Source organism: Mobula hypostoma, chromosome X1 (genome assembly GCF_963921235.1).
Source record: "Mobula hypostoma chromosome X1, sMobHyp1.1, whole genome shotgun sequence".
Taxonomy (NCBI): domain Eukaryota; kingdom Metazoa; phylum Chordata; class Chondrichthyes; order Myliobatiformes; family Myliobatidae; genus Mobula; species Mobula hypostoma.
In genome coordinates this window covers 68,655,292-68,675,962 of record NC_086128.1, presented here as the reverse complement: position 1 = coordinate 68,675,962, position 20,671 = coordinate 68,655,292, and the positions used below count along the sequence as shown (strand labels likewise).

Genomic DNA, 20,671 nt, shown 5'->3' with positions numbered 1-20,671 from the left:
TTGACCCTCACACCATCGGTGTCTCACATCAGGGTGAAAAGCTGTTTGACCCTCACACCATCGGTGTCTCACATCAGGGTGAAGCTGTTTGATCCTCACACCATCGGTGCCTCACATCAGGGGGAATCTGTTTGACCCTCACACCATCGGTGTCTCACATCAGGGTGAAGAAGCTGTTTGACCCTCACACCATCGGTGTGTCACATCAGGGTGAAGAAGCTGTTTGATCCTCACACCATCGGTGTCTCACATCAGGGTGAAGAAGCTGTTTGACCCTCACACCATCGGTGTCTCACATCAGGGTGAAGAAGCTGTTTGACCCTCACACCATCGGTGTCTCACATCAGGGTGAAGCTGTTTGATCCTCACACCATCGGTGTCTCACATCAGGGGGAAGCTGTTTGACCCTCACACCATCGGTGTCTCACATCAGGGTGAAGCTGTTTGATCCTCACACCATCGGTGTGTCACATCAGGGTGAAGAATCTGTTTGACCCTCACACCATCGGTGTCTCACATCAGGGTGAAGAAGCTGTTTGACCCTCACACCATCGGTGTGTCACATCAGGGTGAAGAATCTGTTTGACCCTCACACCATCGGTGTCTCACATCAGGGTGAAGAATCTGTTTGACCCTCACACCATCGGTGTCTCACATCAGGGTGAAGAAGCTGTTTGACCCTCACACCATCGGTGTGTCACATCAGGGGGAAGCTGTTTGATCCTCACACCATCGGTGTCTCACATCAGGGTGAAGAATCTGTTTGACCCTCACACCATCGGTGTGTCACATCAGGGTGAATCTGTTTGACCCTCACACCATCGGTGTGTCACATCAGGGTGAAGAATCTGTTTGATCCTCACACCATCGGTGTGTCACATCAGGGTGAAGAATCTGTTTGACCCTCACACCATCGGTGTCTCACATCAGGGTGAAGAAGCTGTTTGACCCTCACACCATCGGTGTCTCACATCAGGGGGAAGCTGTTTGACCCTCACACCATCGGTGTCTCACATCAGGGTGAAGAATCTGTTTGATCCTCACACCATCGGTGTCTCACATCAGGGTGAAGAAGCTGTTTGACCCTCACACCATCGGTGTTCACATCCTGTTTGACCCTCACACATCGGTGTTCACATCAGGGGGAAGCTGTTTGACCCTCACACCATCGGTGTCTCACATCAGGGGGAAGCTGTTTGATCCTCACACCATCGGTGTCTCACATCAGGGTGAAGAATCTGTTTGACCCTCACACCATCGGTGTCTCACATCAGGGTGAAGAAGCTGTTTGACCCTCACACCATCGGTGTGTCACATCAGGGTGAAGAAGCTGTTTGACCCTCACACCATCGGTGTCTCACATCAGGGTGAAGAATCTGTTTGACCCTCACACCATCGGTGTCTCACATCAGGGTGAAGAAGCTGTTTGACCCTCACACCATCGGTGTGTCACATCAGGGTGAAGAAGCTGTTTGACCCTCACACCATCGGTGTCTCACATCAGGGTGAAGCTGTTTGACCCTCACACCATCGGTGTCTCACATCAGGGGGAATCTGTTTGACCCTCACACCATCGGTGTGTCACATCAGGGTGAAGAAGCTGTTTGACCCTCACACCATCGGTGTCTCACATCAGGGGGAATCTGTTTGACCCTCACACCATCGGTGTCTCACATCAGGGTGAAGAAGCTGTTTGACCCTCACACCATCGGTGTCTCACATCAGGGTGAAGCTGTTTGACCCTCACACCATCGGTGTCTCACATCAGGGGGAAGCTGTTTGACCCTCACACCATCGGTGTGTCACATCAGGGTGAAGAAGCTGTTTGATCCTCACACCATCGGTGCCTCACATCAGGGGGAATCTGTTTGATCCTCACACCATCGGTGTGTCACATCAGGGTGAAGAATCTGTTTGACCCTCACACCATCGGTGTCTCACATCAGGGTGAAGAAGCTGTTTGACCCTCACACCATCGGTGTCTCACATCAGGGTGAAGAATCTGTTTGACCCTCACACCATCGGTGTCTCACATCAGGGTGAAGCTGTTTGACCCTCACACCATCGGTGTCTCACATCAGGGTGAAGAATCTGTTTGACCCTCACACCATCGGTGTGTCACATCAGGGTGAAGAATCTGTTTGATCCTCACACCATCGGTGTGTCACATCAGGGTGAAGAATCTGTTTGATCCTCACACCATCGGTGTGTCACATCAGGGTGAAGAATCTGTTTGATCCTCACACCATCGGTGTCTCACATCAGGGTGAAGAAGCTGTTTGACCCTCACACCATCGGTGTGTCACATCAGGGGGAAGCCTGTTTGACCCTCACACCATCGGTGTCTCACATCAGGGTGAAGAAGCTGTTTGACCCTCACACCATCGGTGTCTCACATCAGGGTGAAGCTGTTTGACCCTCACACCATCGGTGTGTCACATCAGGGGGAAGAATCTGTTTGACCCTCACACCATCGGTGTCTCACATCAGGGTGAAGCTGTTTGACCCTCACACCATCGGTGTGTCACATCAGGGTGAAGAAGCTGTTTGACCCTCACACCATCGGTGTCTCACATCAGGGTGAAGCTGTTTGACCCTCACACCATCGGTGTCTCACATCAGGGTGAAGCTGTTTGACCCTCACACCATCGGTGTGTCACATCAGGGGGAATCTGTTTGACCCTCACACCATCGGTGTGTCACATCAGGGTGAAGAAGCTGTTTGATCCTCACACCATCGGTGTCTCACATCAGGGTGAAGAATCTGTTTGACCCTCACACCATCGGTGTCTCACATCAGGGGGAAGCTGTTTGATCCTCACACCATCGGTGTCTCACATCAGGGTGAAGAATCTGTTTGACCCTCACACCATCGGTGTCTCACATCAGGGTGAAGAATCTGTTTGACCCTCACACCATCGGTGTCTCACATCAGGGTGAAGAATCTGTTTGACCCTCACACCATCGGTGTCTCACATCAGGGGGAAGCTGTTTGACCCTCACACCATCGGTGTCTCACATCAGGGTGAAGAATCTGTTTGACCCTCACACCATCGGTGTCTCACATCAGGGTGAAGAATCTGTTTGACCCTCACACCATCGGTGTCTCACATCAGGGTGAAGAAGCTGTTTGACCCTCACACCATCGGTGTGTCACATCAGGGTGAAGAAGCTGTTTGACCCTCACACCATCGGTGTCTCACATCAGGGGGAATCTGTTTGACCCTCACACCATCGGTGTCTCACATCAGGGGGAATCTGTTTGACCCTCACACCATCGGTGTCTCACATCAGGGTGAAACTGTTTGACCTCACACCATCGGGTCACATCATGAAGCTGTTTGACCCTCACACCATCGGTGTCTCACATCAGGGGGAATCTGTTTGACCCTCACACCATCGGTGTGTCACATCAGGGTGAAGAATCTGTTTGACCCTCACACCATCGGTGTCTCACATCAGGGTGAAGCTGTTTGACCCTCACACCATCGGTGTCTCACATCAGGGGGAATCTGTTTGACCCTCACACCATCGGTGTCTCACATCAGGGTGAAGCTGTTTGACCCTCACACCATCGGTGTGTCACATCAGGGGGAATCTGTTTGACCCTCACACCATCGGTGTGTCACATCAGGGGGAATCTGTTTGACCCTCACACCATCGGTGTCTCACATCAGGGGGAATCTGTTTGACCCTCACACCATCGGTGTCTCACATCAGGGTGAAGAAGCTGTTTGACCCTCACACCATCGGTGTGTCACATCAGGGTGAAGAAGCTGTTTGATCCTCACACCATCGGTGTGTCACATCAGGGGGAATCTGTTTGATCCTCACACCATCGGTGTGTCACATCAGGGTGAAGAATCTGTTTGACCCTCACACCATCGGTGTCTCACATCAGGGTGAAGAAGCTGTTTGACCCTCACACCATCGGTGTCTCACATCAGGGTGAAGCTGTTTGACCCTCACACCATCGGTGTCTCACATCAGGGGGAATCTGTTTGACCCTCACACCATCGGTGTCTCACATCAGGGTGAAAAGCTGTTTGACCCTCACACCATCGGTGTCTCACATCAGGGTGAAGCTGTTTGATCCTCACACCATCGGTGCCTCACATCAGGGGGAATCTGTTTGACCCTCACACCATCGGTGTCTCACATCAGGGGGAAGCTGTTTGACCCTCACACCATCGGTGTGTCACATCAGGGTGAAGAAGCTGTTTGATCCTCACACCATCGGTGTCTCACATCAGGGTGAAGAATCTGTTTGACCCTCACACCATCGGTGTCTCACATCAGGGTGAAGAAGCTGTTTGACCCTCACACCATCGGTGTCTCACATCAGGGTGAAGAAGCTGTTTGATCCTCACACCATCGGTGTGTCACGTCAGGGGGAATCTGTTTGACCCTCACACCATCGGTGTGTCACATCAGGGTGAAGCTGTTTGATCCTCACACCATCGGTGTGTCACATCAGGGTGAATCTGTTTGACCCTCACACCATCGGTGTGTCACATCAGGGTGAAGAAGCTGTTTGATCCTCACACCATCGGTGTGTCACATCAGGGTGAAGAATCTGTTTGACCCTCACACCATTGGTGTCTCACATCAGGGTGAAGAAGCTGTTTGACCCTCACACCATCGGTGTGTCACATCAGGGTGAAGCTGTTTGATCCTCACACCATCGGTGTCTCACATCAGGGTGAAACTGTTTGACCCTTACACCATCGGTGTGTCACATCAGGGGGAATCTGTTTGACCCTCACACCATCGGTGTGTCACATCAGGGGGAAGCTGTTTGATCCTCACACCATCGGTGTCTCACATCAGGGTGAAGAATCTGTTTGACCCTCACACCATCGGTGTCTCACATCAGGGGGAAGCTGTTTGATCCTCACACCATCGGTGTCTCACATCAGGGTGAAGAATCTGTTTGACCCTCACACCATCGGTGTCTCACATCAGGGTGAAGAATCTGTTTGACCCTCACACCATCGGTGTGTCACATCAGGGTGAAGAATCTGTTTGATCCTCACACCATCGGTGTGTCACATCAGGGTGAAGAATCTGTTTGACCCTCACACCATCGGTGTCTCACATCAGGGTGAAGAAGCTGTTTGACCCTCACACCATCGGTGTGTCACATCAGGGGGAAGCCTGTTTGACCCTCACACCATCGGTGTCTCACATCAGGGTGAAGAATCTGTTTGACCCTCACACCATCGGTGTCTCACATCAGGGGGAAGCTGTTTGATCCTCACACCATCGGTGTCTCACATCAGGGTGAAGAATCTGTTTGACCCTCACACCATCGGTGTCTCACATCAGGGTGAAGAATCTGTTTGACCCTCACACCATCGGTGTGTCACATCAGGGTGAAGAATCTGTTTGATCCTCACACCATCGGTGTGTCACATCAGGGTGAAGAAGCTGTTTGACCCTCACACCATCGGTGTGTCACATCAGGGTGAAGAATCTGTTTGACCCTCACACCATCGGTGTCTCACATCAGGGTGAAGAAGCTGTTTGACCCTCACACCATCGGTGTCTCACATCAGGGGGAAGAAGCTGTTTGACCCTCACACCATCGGTGTGTCACATCAGGGTGAAGCCTGTTTGACCCTCACACCATCGGTGTGTCACATCAGGGTGAAGCTGTTTGACCCTCACACCATCGGTGTCTCACATCAGGGTGAAGCTGTTTGACCCTCACACCATCGGTGTGTCACATCAGGGTGAAGAATCTGTTTGACCCTCACACCATCGGTGTCTCACATCAGGGTGAAGCTGTTTGACCCTCACACCATCGGTGTCTCACATCAGGGGGAAGCTGTTTGACCCTCACACCATCGGTGTCTCACATCAGGGGGAAGCTGTTTGATCCTCACACCATCGGTGTCTCACATCAGGGTGAAGAATCTGTTTGACCCTCACACCATTGGTGTCTCACATCAGGGTGAAGAAGCTGTTTGACCCTCACACCATCGGTGTGTCACATCAGGGTGAAGAAGCTGTTTGACCCTCACACCATCGGTGTCTCACATCAGGGTGAAGAATCTGTTTGACCCTCACACCATCGGTGTCTCACATCAGGGTGAAGAAGCTGTTTGACCCTCACACCATCGGTGTGTCACATCAGGGGGAAGCCTGTTTGACCCTCACACCATCGGTGTCTCACATCAGGGTGAAGCTGTTTGACCCTCACACCATCGGTGTCTCACATCAGGGTGAAGCTGTTTGACCCTCACACCATCGGTGTGTCACATCAGGGTGAAGAATCTGTTTGACCCTCACACCATCGGTGTCTCACATCAGGGTGAAGAAGCTGTTTGACCCTCACACCATCGGTGTCTCACATCAGGGGGAAGCTGTTTGACCCTCACACCATCGGTGTCTCACATCAGGGGGAAGCTGTTTGACCCTCACACCATCGGTGTCTCACATCAGGGTGAAGAATCTGTTTGACCCTCACACCATTGGTGTCTCACATCAGGGTGAAGAAGCTGTTTGCCCCTCACACCATCGGTGTCTCACATCAGGGTGAAGAAGCTGTTTGACCCTCACACCATCGGTGTCTCACATCAGGGTGAAGAAGCTGTTTGACCCTCACACCATCGGTGTGTCACATCAGGGTGAAGAAGCTGTTTGACCTTCACACCATCGGTGTGTCACATCAGGGGGAAGAATCTGTTTGACCCTCACACCATCGGTGTCTCACATCAGGGGGAAGCTGTTTGACCCTCACACCATCGGTGTGTCACATCAGGGTGAAGAAGCTGTTTGACCCTCACACCATCGGTGTGTCACATCAGGGTGAAGCTGTTTGACCCTCACACCATCGGTGTGTCACATCAGGGTGAAGCTGTTTGACCCTCACACCATCGGTGTCTCACATCAGGGGGAATCTGTTTGACCCTCACACCATCGGTGTCTCACATCAGGGTGAAGAAGCTGTTTGACCCTCACACCATCGGTGTCTCACATCAGGGTGAAGCTGTTTGACCCTCACACCATTGGTGTATCACATCAGCTACATGGGGGAGGCAGCAGTACGTGACTGTGTGTTTGTGGGAATACTCTCGTATTGTCATCCTCTGGGGGGGGAAAGCAGATAAATTATATGTTCCACATTGGATCCCGATTAATTGGGCCATCGGTTAATCGGGATGGCTCTTATGAAAACTAAACCGAGAAAATGGACGGGATTCCCTTCGTTTATTTGGTTGGCTTTGCCTCTTAATTGGGACAGGAGACAGTTGCTAAGCAGTTCCTAACTATCATCAGGAGTGGGCGTCAGACCATGCTTAGAGTGAAGAGCTTTTTAAATACCATCGGTTGCACGCGTTTGTGTTCAAAGGACAGAGATTTTTGTCAATGATCGTTGAGGATAATTTGGGACTGTTTTGCTCACTGCGGTTTCAAGCATTCAGGCCTGGAGGTGACCGGGAGTGAAAAGGAAACAATTTCTCTACTACAACAAGTTAGGAACTACAAAAAAAAACAATTTGAAGGTGTTAGCAATCCAGTGAAAATGAAGAGTTGGAGGATGTCATCATCGAAAGCATTGTTTGAAGGCATACCATTATCTGCACTAGGGGAGTCTGCTCTGATTTTGTTCATTTACAGTCAAACAAAAGATCAATTCCTGACTTGGAAGCCATTTATTCAACATTATCATATGATGTAGTTTGACCTTTTCCGAATCCTTTTTATTAACTTAGAATATATGAATAGGGGAGCGGAGTTGATGACATTAATGAATGTATTCGATCTAACATATTGGTTCAACCTTGTGTTCTTTTGTTTGTTTTTTTTGGGACTAGTAATTCAGTTCTTTTTTAGCTTTTTTTTGTTTTTTGGGGTTTTTCTTTGTGATATCCTTTTTAAAAAATTTCTTTTTTCTTCATGATTAATTATATCAAGGGTTTGGAAGTCTATTAGACTTGTACTATTTGTAGTCTCTGTTGTATGTGTTTATTACCAATAACGTAATTCCAATCTCTTTGTAGCACTTATTATCTTTATGAACTTGAAAACTAATAAAAAGATTAAAAAAGAAAGAAAAGATAAATTCCTCCGATAACTGTTGGGAACTAACACAGTTTTACAGTACTATTGGTAGCATTCTAATTCATAGTCATAGTCACACTTTACTGATCCCCGAGGAAATTGGTTTTCGTTACAGTTGCACCATAAATAATTAAATAGTAATAAAACCATAAATAGTTAAATAGTAATATGTAAATTATGCCGGGAAATAAGTCCAGGACCAGCCTATTGGCTCAGGGTGTCTGACCCTCCAAGGGAGGAGTTGTAAAGTTTGATGGCCACAGGCAGGAATGACTTCCTATGACGCTCTGTGTTGCATCTCAGTGGAATGAGTCTCTGGCTGAATGTACTCCTGTGCCCACCCAGTACATTATGTAGTGGATGGGAGACATTGTCCAAGATGGCATGCAACTTGGACAGCATCTTCTTTTCAGACACCACCGTCAGAGAGTCCAGTTCCATCCCCACAACATCACTGGCCTTACGAATGAGTTTGTTGATTCTGTTGGTGTCTGCTACCTGCTGCCCCAGCACACAACAGTTCAGTATTTAATTTAAGTACATAATTTCTTACTCAGTTAAAAGGTGGTTTGTCTTTTTTGTATGCCTTTTTAATTATTTCTATGAAACTGCAGGGCCATAACGTACTGATGTGTCCCAATAAACTGGAATCCACAGTAGAGCCTGGCGTTCTGAGAGATCGCAACTGAGTATAATTTTGGGTTCTGTTTTCCTCGGGGCTCCCTGACCAGGATTCCTGAGGAGACTGAGGTCCTTTAACATCTGCCGGACGATGCTGAGGATGTTCTACGAGTCTGTGGTGGCCAGTGCGATCATGTTTGCTGTTGTGTGCTGGGGCAGCAGGCTGAGGGTAGCAGACACCAACAGAATCAACAAACTCATTCGTAAGGCCAGTGATGCTGTGGGGATGGAACTGGACTCTCTGACGGTGGTGTCTGAAAAGAGGATGCTGTCCAAGTTGCATGCCATCTTGGACAATGTCTCCCATCCACTACATAATGTACTGGGTGGGCACAGGAGTACATTCAGCCAGAGACTCATTCCACTGAGATGCAACACAGAGCGTCATAGGAAGTCATTCCTGCCTGTGGCCATCAAACTTTACAACTCCTCCCTTGGAGGGTCAGACACCCTGAGCCAATAGGCTGGTCCTGGACTTATTTCATAATTTACTGGCATAATTTACATATTACTATTTAACTATTTATGGTTCTATGACTATTTATTATTTATGGTGCAACTGTAACGAAAACCAATTTCCCCTGGGATCAATAAAGTATGACTATAACTATAACTAATAAAAAGATTAAAAAAGAAAGAAAAGATAAATTCCTCCGATAACTGTTGGGAACTAACACAGTTTTACAGTACTCTAGTAGTATTGGTAGCGGTCTAATTTGTTCGGTATTTAATTTAAGTACATAATTTCTTACTCAGTTAAAAGGTGGTTTGTCTTTTTTTTAATGCCTTTTTAACTATTTCTCTGAAACTGCAGGGCCAAAATGTCCTGATGTGTCCCAATTAACTGGAATCCACAGTAGAGCCTGGCGTTCTGAGAGACTGTAACTGATTCTGTTTTCCTCGGGGCTCCCTGACCAGGATTGATAGCCGCGAGACAGAACTCTGACTGCTGTTCTTGCCCTTCTGTGCAGGGTCCCTGTCAGGGCGAGCTGGAGCGGGCGCTGGAGAGGTTCACGATGTTGCTGAGACAGACGCACGAGACTCTGTACCACATCCCCATCCCTAACTGTGACAGGAAGGGATTCTATCACCCGAAGCAGGTACCCATTCTAATTCGGTCGGGGCAGCGGGGGGCAGTTCAACCCAGCTTGCACTGAGCTCCGAAACGCAATCAGAATCAGGTTCATGATCGCTGATATGGTCCCGACATATCGATGCAGTTACCGAGAAGGCAAGATAGCGACTTCATTGGGAGCTTGAAGAGATTTGTCAACATTAAAGGCATCCGTTAGTCTTGCGAGACCATGGGTCTGCGCCTGGAAAGTCTTCACTCTCCAGGGCGCAGGCCTGGGCAAGGTTGTATGGAAGACCAGCAGTTGCCCACGCTGCAAGTCTCCCCTCTCCACAACACCAATGTTGTCCAAGGGAAGGGCATTAGGACCCATACAGCTTGGCACCAGTGTCGTCGCAGAGCAATGTGTGATTAAGTGCCTTGCTCAAGGACACAGCACATTCCCTCGGCTGGGGCTCGAACTCACAACCTTCAGGTAGCTAGTCCAATGCCTTAACCACTTGGCCACGTATCAACAAAAACACTCAAAAACTTCTATAGATGTCCCATGAAGAGCATTCTGACAGGCTGCATCACTGTCTGGTGTGGGGGGTGGGGGCTACTGCACAGGACCAAAAGAAGCTGCAGAAAGTTGTAAATCTAGTCAGCTCCATCTTGGCACTAGCCTACAAAGTACCTAGGACATCTTCAAGGAGCAGTGTCTCAGAAAGGCAGCATCCATTATTAAGGACCTCCAGCACCCAGGACATGCCCTTTTCTCACTGTTACCATCAGGGAGGAGGTACAGGAGCCTGAAGACACACACTCAGCGATTCAGGAACAGCTCCTTCCCCTCTGCCATCAGGGAGGAGGTACAGGAGCCTGAAGACACACACTCAGCGATTCAGGAACAGCTTCTTCCCCTCTGCCAATAGGGAGGAGGTACAGGAGCCTGAAGACACACACTCAACGATTCAGGAACAGCTTCTTCCCCTCTGCCATCAGGGAGGAGGGACAGGAGCCTGAAGACACACACTCAACGATTCAGGAACAGCTTCTTCCCCTCTGCCATCAGGGAGGAGGGACAGGAGCCTGAAGACACACACTCAACGATTCAGGAACAGCTTCTTCCCCTCTGCCATCAGGGAGGAGGTACAGGAGCCTGAAGACACACACTCAACGATTCAGGAACAGCTTCTTCCCCTCTGCCATCAGGGAGGAGGGACAGGAGCCTGAAGACACACACTCAACGATTCAGGAACAGCTTCTTCTCCTCTGCCATCAGGGAGGAGGTACAGGAGCCTGAAGACACACACTCAACGATTCAGGAACAGCTTCTTCCCCTCTGCCATCAGGGAGGAGGGACAGGAGCCTGAAGACACACACTCAACGATTCAGGAACAGCTTCTTCCCCTCTGCCATCAGGGAGGAGGTACAGGAGCCTGAAGACACACACTCAACGATTCAGGAACAGCTTCTTCCCCTCTGCCATCAGGGAGGAGGTACAGGAGCCTGAAGACACACACTCAACGATTCAGGAACAGCTTCTTCCCCTCTGCCATCAGGGAGGAGGGACAGGAGCCTGAAGACACACACTCAACGATTCAGGAACAGCTTCTTCCCCTCTGCCATCAGGGAGGAGGTACAGGAGCCTGAAGACACACACTCAACGATTCAGGAACAGCTTCTTCCCCTCTGCCATCAGGGAGGAGGTACAGGAGCCTGAAGACACACACTCAACGATTCAGGAACAGCTTCTTCCCCTCTGCCATCAGGGAGGAGGGACGGGAGCCTGAAGACACACACTCAACGATTCAGGAACAGCTTCTTCCCCTCTGCCATCTGATTCCTAAATGGACATTGAACCCTTGAACACTACCTCACCTTTTAAACATATATTTCTGATTTTTTGCATGAATCTTAATCTACTCAATATACGTATGGAAACCATAGAAAAACTACAGCACAGAAACAGGCCTTTTGGCCCTTCTTGGCTGTGCCCAACCATTTTCTGCCTAGTCCCACTGACCTGCACACGGACCATATCCCTCCATACACCTCCCATCCATGTATCTGTCCAATTTATTCTTAAATGTTAAAAAAGAACCCGCATTTACCACCTCGTCTGGCAGCTCATTCCATAGTTCCCACCACTCTTTGTGTGAAGAAGCCCCCTCTAATGTTCCCTTTAAACTTTTCCCCCCTCACCCTTAACCCATGTTCTCTGGTTTTTTTCTCCCCTTGCCTCAGTGGAAAAAGCCTGCTTGCATTCACTCTATCTATACCCATCATAATTTTATATACCTCTATCAAATCTCCCCTCTTTCTTCTATGCTCCAGGGAATAAAGTCCTAACCTATTCAACCTTTCTCTGTAACTGAGTTTCTCAAGTCCCGGCAACATCCTTGTAAACCTTCTCTGCACTCTTTCAACCTTATTTATATCCTTCCTGTAATTTGGTGACCAAAACTGAACACAATACTCCAGATTCAGCCTCACCAATGCCTTATACAACCTCATCATAACATTCCAGCTCTTATACTCAATACTTTGATTAATAAAGGCCAATGTACCAAAAGCTCTCTTTACGACCCTATCTACCTGTGACGCGACTTTTAGGGAATTTTGTATCTGTATTCCTAGATCCCTCTGTTCCACTGCACTCCTCAGTGCCTTACCATTAATCCTGTATGTTCTACCTTGGTTTGTCCTTCCAACGTGCGATACCTCACACTTGTCAGTATTAAACTCCATCTGCCATTTTTCAGCCCATTTTTCCATCTGGTCCAAGTCCCTCTGCAGGCTCTGAAAATCTTCCTCACTGTCTGCTACACCTCCAATCTTTGTATCATCAGCAAATTTGCTGATCCAATTTACCATATTATCATCCAGATCATTGATATAGATGACAAATAATAATGGACCCAGCACTGATCCCTGTGGCACACCACTGGTCACAGGCCTCCACTCTGAGAAGCAATTCTCTACTACCACTCTTTGGCTTCTTCCATCGAGCCAATGTCTAATCCAATTTACCACCTCTCCATGTATACCTAGCGACTGAATTTTCCTAACTAACCTCCCATGCGGGACCTTGTCAAAGGCCTTACTGAAGTCCATGTAGACAATATCCACTGCCTTCCCCTCATCCACTTTCCTGGTAACCTCCCCGAAAAACTCCAACAGATTGGTCAAACATGACCTACCACGCACAAAGCCATGTTGACTCTCCCTAATAAGTCCCTGTCTATCCAAATGCTTGTAGATTCTGTCTCTTAGTACTCCCTCCAATAACTTACCTACTACCGACGTTAAACTCACCGGCCTATAATTTCCCGAATTACTTTTCGATCCTTTTTTAAACAACGGAACAACATGAGCCACTCTCCAATCCTCCGGCACTTCACCCGTAGACAGCGACATTTTAAATATTTCTGCCAGGGCTCCTGCAATTTCAACGCTAGTCTCCTTCAAGGTCCGAGGGAACACCCTGTCAGGTCCCGGGGATTTATCCACTTTAATTTTCCTCAAGACAGTAAGTTATACTGTAATTGATTTACTTATTATTATTATTATTTTCTTCTATATTATGTATTGCATTGAACTGCTGCTGCTAAGTTAGCAAATTTCGCCGCACATGCCAGTGATGATAAAGCTGATTCTGATTGGTGATTTATCAGCTGGTCACATCCCTCAATATAAATATTTCGCGGAGTAAGCCCTTCCTGCCTTTTTGAACCGCGCTACCCCAGCAATCTCTCCCCACCCCGGCAAGTTCCATTGACCAGAACCTTATAACGGGACAATTTACCTGTCAACCTACCCAGGACGCCTTTGGACTGTGGGAGGAGACATAGAAACATAGAAACATAGAAAATAGGTGCAGGAGTAGGCCATTCGGCCCTTCGAGCCTGCACCGCCATTTATTATGATCATGGCTGATCATCCAACTCAGAACCCAGCCCTCCCTCCATACCCCCTGACCCCTGTAGCCACAAGGGCCATATCTAACTTCCTTTTAAACATAGCTGATGAACTGGCCTCAACAGTTTGCTGTGGCAGAGAATTCCACAGATTCACCACTCTCTGTGTGAAGAAGTTTTTCCTAACCTCGGTCCTAAAAGGCTTCCCCTCTATCCTCAAACTGTGACCCCTCGTTCTGGACTTCCCCAACATCGGGAACAATCTTCCTGCATCTAGCCTGTCCAATCCTTTTAGGATCTTATACGTTTCAATCAGATCCCCCCTCAATCTTCTAAATTCCAACGAGTACAAGCCCAGTTCATCCAGTCTTTCTTCATATGAAAGACCTGCCATCCCAGGAGACTGGAGCGCTCGGGGAAAATCCGGCACATTCCCATGGGGCGGGGGGAGCACGAGCAGGCGTAACTGGGCGACATTGGGCCGGTGACCGCACCGTGCCTCCAGACCTTCGCGGCGGGGCCCCCGTTTGCCGCACGCGGATCGAAGCGGGCTGCGAGGGGTGTCGTTTGCGTTAACGACCCAACGCGGTCCAAGGGGGCGGTCTGGCAGGGTCGCCGCGCCTTCACCGCCAGCGTCGTACGCCCGCGGTCGGACCTTGGGCTGCTGGTGCTGAACGAACGTTAGGAGAACCACAGCACTGTTGAACCATGTAACCCAAATTTTGCATAAATAAACTTTAAACTTATTCAAATAAACGACTTGTTAGAGAACGGTTGACGAGGTCAGGACTTCCTTCCCGAGAGCAGGGGGTTCCCAATCTCTCTTATGCTGCGGACCCCTGCCGTTAACCGAGGGGGTAGGTGGGACCTCGTTGGGAACCCCCTGTTCTGGAACGATGAAGATCGAGGGGAGATTTGAGAGAGGTATGCAGAATTGTGAGGGGTAGATGCAAGCTGGCTTTCTCAGGTTGGGTGAGAACTAGAGGTCACAGGTTAAGGAAGGGTGAAAGGTAGATTATTTGAGAGGAGCATTAAGAGAAGAGATTATTCTTCACTCCGAGGTTGCAGAGTGAGCTGCCAGCACAAATGGTGCATGCAAGCTCGATTTCAAGGTTGAAGAGAAGTTTGGATCGGTACGTGGATGGGAGGGGTGGGTGCAGGTCGATGGGACAGTTCGGCATGGACTAGATGGGCTGAAGGGCCTGTTTCTGTACTGTAATACTCTATGACTCTTAAATTTAATGAAACTACAATCCAGGGTTGCAGAATCCATCTGGAAGTTCGGATGTTTGGGTCTTGAGGGCAGCATAGAGTTGAGCTGGTCGTGTGCACTAACCTTCACTGTCTTGTCTCACCCACCCCCTGCTCTCTCCCCCACCCCCCTTCTCTTCCCCCACCCCTTTCTCTCCCCCTCATCCCCTTCTCTCTCCCCCACCCCCTGCTCTCTCCCCCACCCCCCTTCTCTCTCCCCCACCCCCCTTCTCTCTCCCCCACCCCTTTCTCTCCCCCTCATCCCCTTCTCTCCCCCCTCACCCCCTTCTCTCTCCCCCACCCCCTTCTCTCTCCCCCACTCCCCTCTCTCTCTCCCCCACCCCCTTCTCTCTCCCCTCACCCCCTTCTCTCTCCCCCACCCCTTTCTCTCCCCCTCACCCCCTTCTCTCTCCCCCACTCCCCTCTCTCTCTCCCCCACCCCCTTCTCTCTCCCCTCACCCCCTTCTCTCTCCCCCACCCCTTTCTCTCCCCCTCACCCCCTTCTCTCTCCCCCACCCCCCTTCTCTCTCCCCCACCCCTTTCTCTCCCCCTCATCCCCTTCTCTCCCCCCTCACCCCCTTCTCTCTCCCCCACCCCCTTCTCTCTCCCCCACTCCCCTCTCTCTCTCCCCCACCCCCCTTCTCTCTCCCCACCGCCCTTCTCTCCCGCACCCCCTTCTCTCTCCCCACCCCCTGCTCTCTCTCCCACCCCCTTCTCTCTCCCCACCCCCTGCTCTCTCTCCCACCCCCTTCTCTCTCCCCCCACCCCCACCCCCTCCCCTCTGTCTCCCCCCTCCCTCTCTCCCCACCCCCCCACCCTCTCTCTCCACTGCAGTGTCACCCTTCCCTGGACGGGCAACGTGGCAAGTGCTGGTGTGTGGACGTGAAGACGGGGGTGAAACTCCTGGGGACCCCGGAGGTGCAGGGGGAGATAGACTGCCACCACTTCCGCATGGGACAGGCGCAGGACTGAGGGTGGGGTGGGGTGGGGGCCTCGTGGAGCCTCCCACACCCTGCCCACCCCCACCCCCACACCCCCCCGCCAACAAACACCCCCGAGTAATCTTTGGTGCTGTCTCTGTCGAACGAGGGGATGGATGCCGTGTGGGCAGGGGCAGACCGTCCCTCTCGTCCCGAGTGTCTGTGTGGTCAAACCGGCCCCCGTCTGTTGTAAAAAAAAATGTTTGCGTATCTCTCTGTCCTCACTCGCCGCCTCACTTGTGAAAGGAACCTCGCTCCCGGGGGTCAGCTGGGGGGCGGGGGACGTGCGTCTCGTCCAGGGGGGCGTTGAGGGGCAGGCATGACGGACTGGCCTCTCCGTCACACCCTGGGTTTCGTGAGATCCAGCCTCGCTCCTTCAGCCTGCTGGCTCCTGCCCCCTCAGTCCCGGTGGGACGGAGGGAGGGAGGGAGGGAAATCCTCCCTCCCCGGATAATGGGGCAGGTCGGAGGTCGCTCAGCGCCCTTTCCTGCGTGCGGGTGTTAAAGGGGAGACGGGACAACTTCCACTCCGGACCCGGCTCAGAACAAACAAATAAAACACACACAGACACACATAGACACACAGACACACACACACACACAGACACACAGACACACACACAGATACACAGACACACACACACACAGACACACACACACAGACACACACACACAGACACACAGAGACACACAGACACACACACACACACACACACAGACACACAGACACACACACAGATACACAGACACACACACACACACACACACACACAGACACACAGAGACACACAGACACACACAGACACACAGACACACACACACACAGACACACACAGACACACAGACACACAGACACACACACAGACACACAGACACACACACAGACACACACACACACACAGACACACACAGACACACAGACACACAGACACACACACAGACACACAGACACACACACACGAGTTGAAGAACACAATCATTTATAAAAAAACACAACAAATATAAATGCGTAACGTGGTCACCTCACACCGGAATTTACGAATAAACATTTCTACCTGAAAGCGTTTACAAATTCGTCTTGTGCTTGTCGAGGCTGGTCGGGCGACACCGATCCCCGTGCCCTCCCTCTCAACGTCCCCCCTTTGAGGGAAAACCTTAGTTCTGTCAGGGAGAGCCCTCAATGGACACGGGGGAGGGCAGAGTCAGGCCGCTTGGCCCATCGAGCCTGCTCCCCCCCATTCCATCATGGCCGACTTGCTGTCCCTCTCAATCGACATTCTCCTGCCTTCTCCCCGTAATCTTTCGCCGCTCCCATCGACCTCAGCTTCACGCACACACCCTCAACAGTTCGGGCTCGCGGCAGAGGAGAGTCCACGCGGCGTCCGGATGGGGCGCTGGCGGGGAAGGCGTGGGGAGCCAGGGAGCACTCGGGCGCTGCCCCGCGGGGCAGGGATCTCGCGGGCGCCGACGGCAGGGCGGACAACTCACAGAGGCCGACCGCACCAGGAGGTTCTTCCCTCCTGCCAGCTCGTCCACGCCCGGTCACGGTCCTTGGTGGAGCCAGGTGGGTGCCTGAGGCAAGGATGCGAAGGAAGAGGCTGTCAGATCTACCCGCCGTTCAGCCCCGGCCCCTCGTGTTTGGGTCCCAGTGAGGTGCAGGTGACGGGAGAGGGAGGGTCGCTTAGCTGTGCTGGCCAGGGGTGAGTACAGTAGCCGGTTGTATCTGGAGAGGCCCGCCGTTGGTCAGGTCCCAGCTGCCCACAAGATCGTAGGCAAACCCCCCCACCCTTCTCCGCACAGCTGATAAACCCAAAGGAACGGGAGAGGTCGACACAGTTTGGCACCAGGAGTTGCCAGTCAGCGTCGAGCTCAACGTAGGACTGCCTCGGGGACTCCAGCACCAGATTTTTCCCTCGGGGGTGGGGTTTACTCCTGAAGCCTTTCCCCGTGAGTGGGTCGAGCCGCAAGGCAGCGGGAGGTTTGAGATCAGAGTTTTCCTTCTCCTGGATGAGCTGCCAACCGCGGCTGACGAGCCCAGTCTGCCCGGAGCGACAGGTTTTAAGGCGCCAGTAACCCGCCTTTGCCCCTTTCTCCCAGATGAGCTGCCCAGGCCCGTCACCTGTACGAGGGAGAGGTCCCGACGCCCCGTCCACCCGGAGATCTCCGACTGGAAACACACCCTCCCTGCCCGACCCGAGCGGGCATTCCCGCACCATAAACCCGGCTGACCCTGGCACAGTTGGTGCCCTGGTCCAGGATCGCCTTTCGAGGACTGGCGCACGGCTCCCACACTGGATCAGGTGACCCATCACCTCCTCGGCTCACCGCCCCCGACTCTCTACACTTCCAACTTTCGATTCAGTACTCCCTCAGGTTGAGGAGCAAAGCCTCAAGTTTCATACGGGCAGCCTCCAACCTGATGGCAAGAACATCCACGTCTCTAACTTCAGATAATTTCTCCTCTCTCCCCTTCTCTCTCTTCCCATCCCCCATTCCCTCTCGCCCCTTCTCTTGTCCTCAGCTGCCCGGTGCCCCTCCCTCTCTCCCACGGTCCACTCTCCTCTCCTATCAGATTTGTCTTTTCCACCTGTCACCTGATAGAAGCTTCTCACTTCTTGCCCCTCTCTTCCACCCACCCACCTACCGCCCCCCTCACCTGGTCTCACCTGTCAGCTTGTCCTCCTGCCCACCTTGTCCTCCTACCCCACCTCCCCGCTCACCTGGTCTCACCTGGTACCTGTCAGCTTGTCCTCCTACTCCACCTTCCCCCTCACCTGGTACCTGTCAGCTTGTCCTCCTACCCACCTTGCCCCTCACCTGGTACCTGTCAGCTTGTCCTCCTACCCACCTTCCCCCTCACCTGGTACCTGTCAGCTTGTCCTCCTACCCACCTTCCCCCTCACCTGGTACCTGTCAGCTTGTCCTCCTGCCCACCTCGTCCTCCTACCCCACCTCCCCCCTCACCTGGTCTCACCTGGTACCTGTCAGCTTGTCCTCCTGCCCACCTCGTCCTCCTACCCCACCTCCCCCCTCACCTGGTCTCACCTGGTACCTGTCAGCTTGTCCTCCTACCCCACCTTCCACCTCACCTGGTACCTGTCAGCTTGTCCTCCTACTCCACCTTCCCCCTCACCTGGTACCTGTCAGCTTGTCCTCCTACCCACCTTGCCCCTCACCTGGTACCTGTCAGCTTGTCCTCCTACCCACCTTCTCCCTCACCTGGTACCTCTCAGCTTGTCCTCCTACCCACCTTCCCCCCCTCACCTGGTACCTGTCAGCTCGTCCTCTTACCCACCTTCCCCCTCACCTGGTACCTGTCAGCTTGTCCTCCTACCCACCTTCCCCCCTCACCTGGTACCTGTCAAGTTGTCCTCCTACCCCACCTTCCCCCCTCACCTGGTACCTGTCAGCTTGTCCTCTTACCCACCTCCTCCCTCACCTGGTACCTGTCAGCTTGTCCTCCTACCCACCTTCCCCCCTCACCTGGTCTCACCTGGTACCTGTCAGCTTGTCCTCCTACCCCACCTTCCCCCTCACCTGCCAGCTTGTGCTCTTCCCCATCCCCATCTGGTCTCACCTGTCACCTTGCACCCCACCCCTTCCTCCCCACTTTCGTGGGCTCCTCACCCTTCCCTTTCCGGCCCGGAAGGACGGTGCCAGACCGAAACGTCAGCTGTTTATTCCCTCTCCACAGATGCTGCCTGGCCTGCTGGGTTCCTCCACCGTTTTGCGTTTGGGTGTCGCCCCACAGTGAAAGGCGGAAAGGGCCAACACAACTTGGGGATGGGCTAGTGGAGGGGGAGGGTCCCACACGTTCTGACGCCAACTCAGCAGAGCAACACAGACCACCATGACGCCTGTGGGTAGCGTAGTGGTTAGAGTCACGCTATTAGGTTGCCAGCGAGCAGGGTTCGATTCCCGTTGCAGCCCGTAAGGAGTCTGTACGTTCTCCCCCCGCGGCCGCGTGAGTTTCCTCCAGGTGCTCTGGTTTCCCCCCCACAGTCCGAAGATGTGCTGGTTGGTGGGGCAGTTAGTCAATGTAAATTGCCCCGTGATTAGATCAGGATTGGCGGGGCAGTTCGAAGGGCCGGAGAAGTCTATTCCGCGATGAATAAATCTTTCCACAAACTGATTTCGCACCACGCGAACAGGCTTCTGTCTCCAGGACAAGGCCGCCTCTGGGCCTCCGGCCCTCAGGCCTCGACAGTCGCGTACAGGTGGACTGGGGGCAGCAGCTTCCCCCCACCGTGCCGGGCTGCTAGCCTGCTGCGGCCACTTTCCTGGGAGGGTACTAGGCCAGAGAGCGTAAGGTGTAGGAGCAGAATTGGGCTGTTGGGCCCATCGGGGCCTATTTCCACCACTCCTGGCCTTGTGTCTGGTGGTGAAGCATCAGGCCTGGAAATGTGCACCACCCCTCCCCACGAATCCGGGCCCTCCTCCCATCTGGCCTGTAGCAAGACCATCAGACAAAGGGGCGGGAGCAGGCCTTTCGGCCCATCAGATCTACTTTCCCAGTTGATCATGGCTGATTTATTTTCCCTCTCAACCCCATTCTGTACGTCTGGCAGCTCCTGGGCTGTATTCCCTGCAGTTCAGGAGAATGGGGTGGGGATCTCATAGAAACATTCTGAATATTAAAAGGCCTGAACAGATTAGATACGGCAAAGTTATTTCCCACAGCAGGGGATTCTAGGACAAGAGGGCACGACTTCAGGA

At 52.1% G+C, this 20,671-nt stretch overlaps 1 protein-coding gene across 2 annotated transcripts in view; it reads left to right on the top strand.

The window, feature by feature from the left end:
- Positions 1-16,660, top strand: part of LOC134340090 (insulin-like growth factor-binding protein 4) — a 72,827-nt gene extending 56,167 nt beyond the window's left edge. For both annotated transcript variants that reach the window (XM_063036923.1, XM_063036922.1), the window contains exons 3-4: positions 9,723-9,851; positions 15,811-16,660. In XM_063036923.1, coding sequence (XP_062892993.1) covers positions 9,723-9,851; positions 15,811-15,948 — 267 coding nt within the window. In that variant the 3' untranslated portion in view covers positions 15,949-16,660. The remainder of the gene's footprint in view (positions 1-9,722; positions 9,852-15,810) is intronic.
- The last annotated feature ends 4,011 nt before the right edge of the window (positions 16,661-20,671 follow it).